Source organism: Chlorella variabilis (genome assembly GCF_000147415.1).
Source record: "Chlorella variabilis unplaced genomic scaffold CHLNCscaffold_27, whole genome shotgun sequence".
Taxonomy (NCBI): Eukaryota; Viridiplantae; Chlorophyta; class Trebouxiophyceae; order Chlorellales; family Chlorellaceae; genus Chlorella; species Chlorella variabilis.
In genome coordinates this window covers 438,913-441,648 of record NW_005435061.1, presented here as the reverse complement: position 1 = coordinate 441,648, position 2,736 = coordinate 438,913, and the positions used below count along the sequence as shown (strand labels likewise).

At 69.5% G+C, this 2,736-nt stretch overlaps 1 protein-coding gene across 1 annotated transcript in view; it reads right to left on the bottom strand.

The window, feature by feature from the left end:
* CHLNCDRAFT_139937 (hypothetical protein) overlaps positions 1-1,081 on the bottom strand; it is a gene marked incomplete at both ends in the record, with an annotated part of 3,137 nt that extends 2,056 nt beyond the window's left edge. Inside the window, 3 exons of the mRNA XM_005843731.1 lie at positions 234-592; positions 731-890; positions 995-1,081. Coding sequence (XP_005843793.1) covers positions 234-592; positions 731-890; positions 995-1,081 — 606 coding nt within the window. The remainder of the gene's footprint in view (positions 1-233; positions 593-730; positions 891-994) is intronic.
* Between the last annotated feature and the right edge of the window lie 1,655 nt (positions 1,082-2,736).

Sequence of the window (2,736 nt, the reverse complement as noted above, 5' to 3'; positions counted from 1 at the left end):
AGGGCCCGCGGGGGCGGGGTGGCGGCTGGGCCGGGCTGCAGGGGGCAGGCAGGCAGGCAGGGATGCAGGAGAGCTGTGTGAGTGTCTCAGTTTAAACGGCTGGCTGCCGGGCGGCGCACGGGGCTTCCCGTCCCGGGCAGCTGGGCGTCCCATCCTGGAAGCCACCACCCGTACTGCCACAAACATGCCGGGGACGCGTCTTCCACTAACCCTCGGGAGGCCCATCCCCCAACCTGCCCCAGCCAGCAGGCGCGCCCACCTGGCTGCTGCTGTGCCGCGGCGCCAGCCTCTGTCCCTGCTGCTGCCGGCGCTGGCGCTGCCGCGGCGGGTGCCGCTGGGCCGCCGGCCGTACCGGCAGCGCCGGCTGGCACGGCGCCCGCTGCTGCCTCCCCCTTTTCCACGGCTGCCAGCAGCGCCAGCACCTCTGCTGCCTCGCTCTCCCCTGGGGGCTCAACCCTGGCCTGCGGCTGCCCAGGGCTGGCCGGCGCTGCTGCGGGTGCTGCGGTCTGCCGCGGGGCCGTGCCGGGCGCGGCGGCGGCAAAGGCGGCAGGCACAGCAGGCGTCACCACGTCGCCGCCGGCGGTCGCCGGCCCTGCGGTGGCAAGCGCGGGTTCACAGCGGGGGCTGTTGAGGGCCATGCATGCAGCATACAGGTGCTCGGTCGAAGACAGGCAGTGGCAGGCTACGCCCCCTGCCCCGCCTTTTGCCGCGCCACGCTCTGAACACGCACCGGCTGTATGCGGCGCCGCCTCTTCCTCGCCCTCTGGAGTGTGCAGAGGCACTGGCGAGGCCTGCTGGGCAGTCGCCTTGGCCGCCGTGGCCTGCGCTGCTGCGTGGGCGCCTGCGCTGCTGCCGGGGGGCTCGGCGTGGGTTGGCGCAGCGGCGGCGACCTGCGGCAACAAAGCCCACTTTTGAATGGAGGGAGGCGGCGCGCTCCCTGGTCTCCGAGCCGGCCCTCGTGGCATCGGCAGCAGCCGCGAGGGGTTCCACCCACCAGAGGCACAGAGCTGGGGCCGCCCTCAGCATGAACCTGTGGCATGGTGCCCGTGGTGCCCATATCGGGCCCTCCCGCGTCGCTCATCACACGCTCTTCCCACAGCACCCAGCTGCTGCAGTCTGGACTGCTGATCGGGGGCTTCGGGCCAAAATTGAGCCCAGCCCCACAGCCGACTCACTCCCTTGGGCTGCTGTCGTTGCTGTCAGTGGCAGGTGTGGGCGATCAAGCCATGTAGTGGCTCCGTTGAGTGTATACACAGGGGAGGCAGCAAAAAACTTGCCGCAACTGTTCACTGGGTTTGGCAACTGCCGGTGCAGTGCTCGAATTTCGAAGGGGGACGTCGAATGACCATCTCAAATTGAAAGCTGCTTGCTTCTCCCTCTGCTTGACACGGTGACATAGCACACAGCACGGCTGACTGACTCTGTGCCCTGCACGGCCCGGCAGCCTTCATTCATTGTAGTTAGAGCTGTCGCAGGCCCCTGGCGAAACCGAAGCGCCCCGCGAGACGGCACCAACCTCGCATGCCAGGCATGGGGAACTTAAGCAGGCTGGCCTTGCATGGGGTGCGACATGAAGGGGTAGTGCTTCCATGCCAAATTACATTATGAAAGACCAGAGCAACGCTGGCAACCGCACCAAGCAGCAGTTGGGGCTGCACAACAAGCCACCTGCAGCGCACCAGCAGCGCCCGTCCACCCCCGCCAAGGTCAGTACCCATAGCCTTGGTAGCCTCCCGCCTGGTACGCTGGTGCAGCTGGAGGCGGGGCGCCGTAGGGCGGCGGCGCTCCGTAGGCGGGCGGCGGCGGCGCGCCCGGCGATGGCGCGCCATAGGCGGCATAGCCGGCGGGCTGCGCGGCATAGGCGCCGGCGGCGGGAGCACCGTAGCCGTATGCTGGTGGGGGCGCGGCTGGCGGGGCATAAGCGTTGTAGCCCTGCAGAAGGACGGCAGGCCGGCGAAAGCCCGACAGTGAATTAACAATGCTGCCAGTTTGATGAGTCTCAGCACAGTGGTTGGGTGGCAGCCCAGCCTGCACGGCACAACCCCCGGGCACACTGCCAGCCCTGCGCTCCCTCGCCCCGCAGCGCGACTCACGGCTGTCTGCACGGGCGGCGGCGCGCCGTAGGCCGGCGCTGCGGGCGGGGCGTATGCCGGCGCAGCGGGCGCCGCGTATCCGGTAAACGCCTGCAGGCAGGCAGCAGGCAGGCAGGCAAGAGGCCCCAGTCGTGTGGCGAGGATGCGGGACACCTTCCCCTGCAGCACAGCACGCAGCAGCCCAGCAGGCACCCACCTGTCCAACAACAGGCGCTGCCGCGTAGGGCGCGGGCGCGCCCCTGCCTGAGGTGCGGCCCCCATACTGCTCCAGCACCCGCTCGTGCTGCCGCACAAAGTCCTCGCCTGCGGGGGGGGGCAGGTGGTGGTTGTTGTGGCGGTGAGGGGTGGTGCTGGTGGTGCGGGATACGGCTGGTCATGGCAAGAGAAGGGCTGGCTGCCGATTGGGGTGGTGCTCAAATGGTGCTCAGAGCAGGTGCTCAGGCCAGGTGTTGAGGCCAGTTCTCAGATGTCACAGGGGGCAGGGAGAAGGAAAGGCCAAAGGCCACCCACCCGTGACGTGGAAGTGAGGGTCAAACCGCTGCGGCGGCGGCGCCACGCCATACGCCGCCGCCATCTGCGTGCCGTAAGCCGCCGGCGCCGCCGCCATAAGCCCGCCGCCATACGCCGGCGGCGGCGCCCCGCC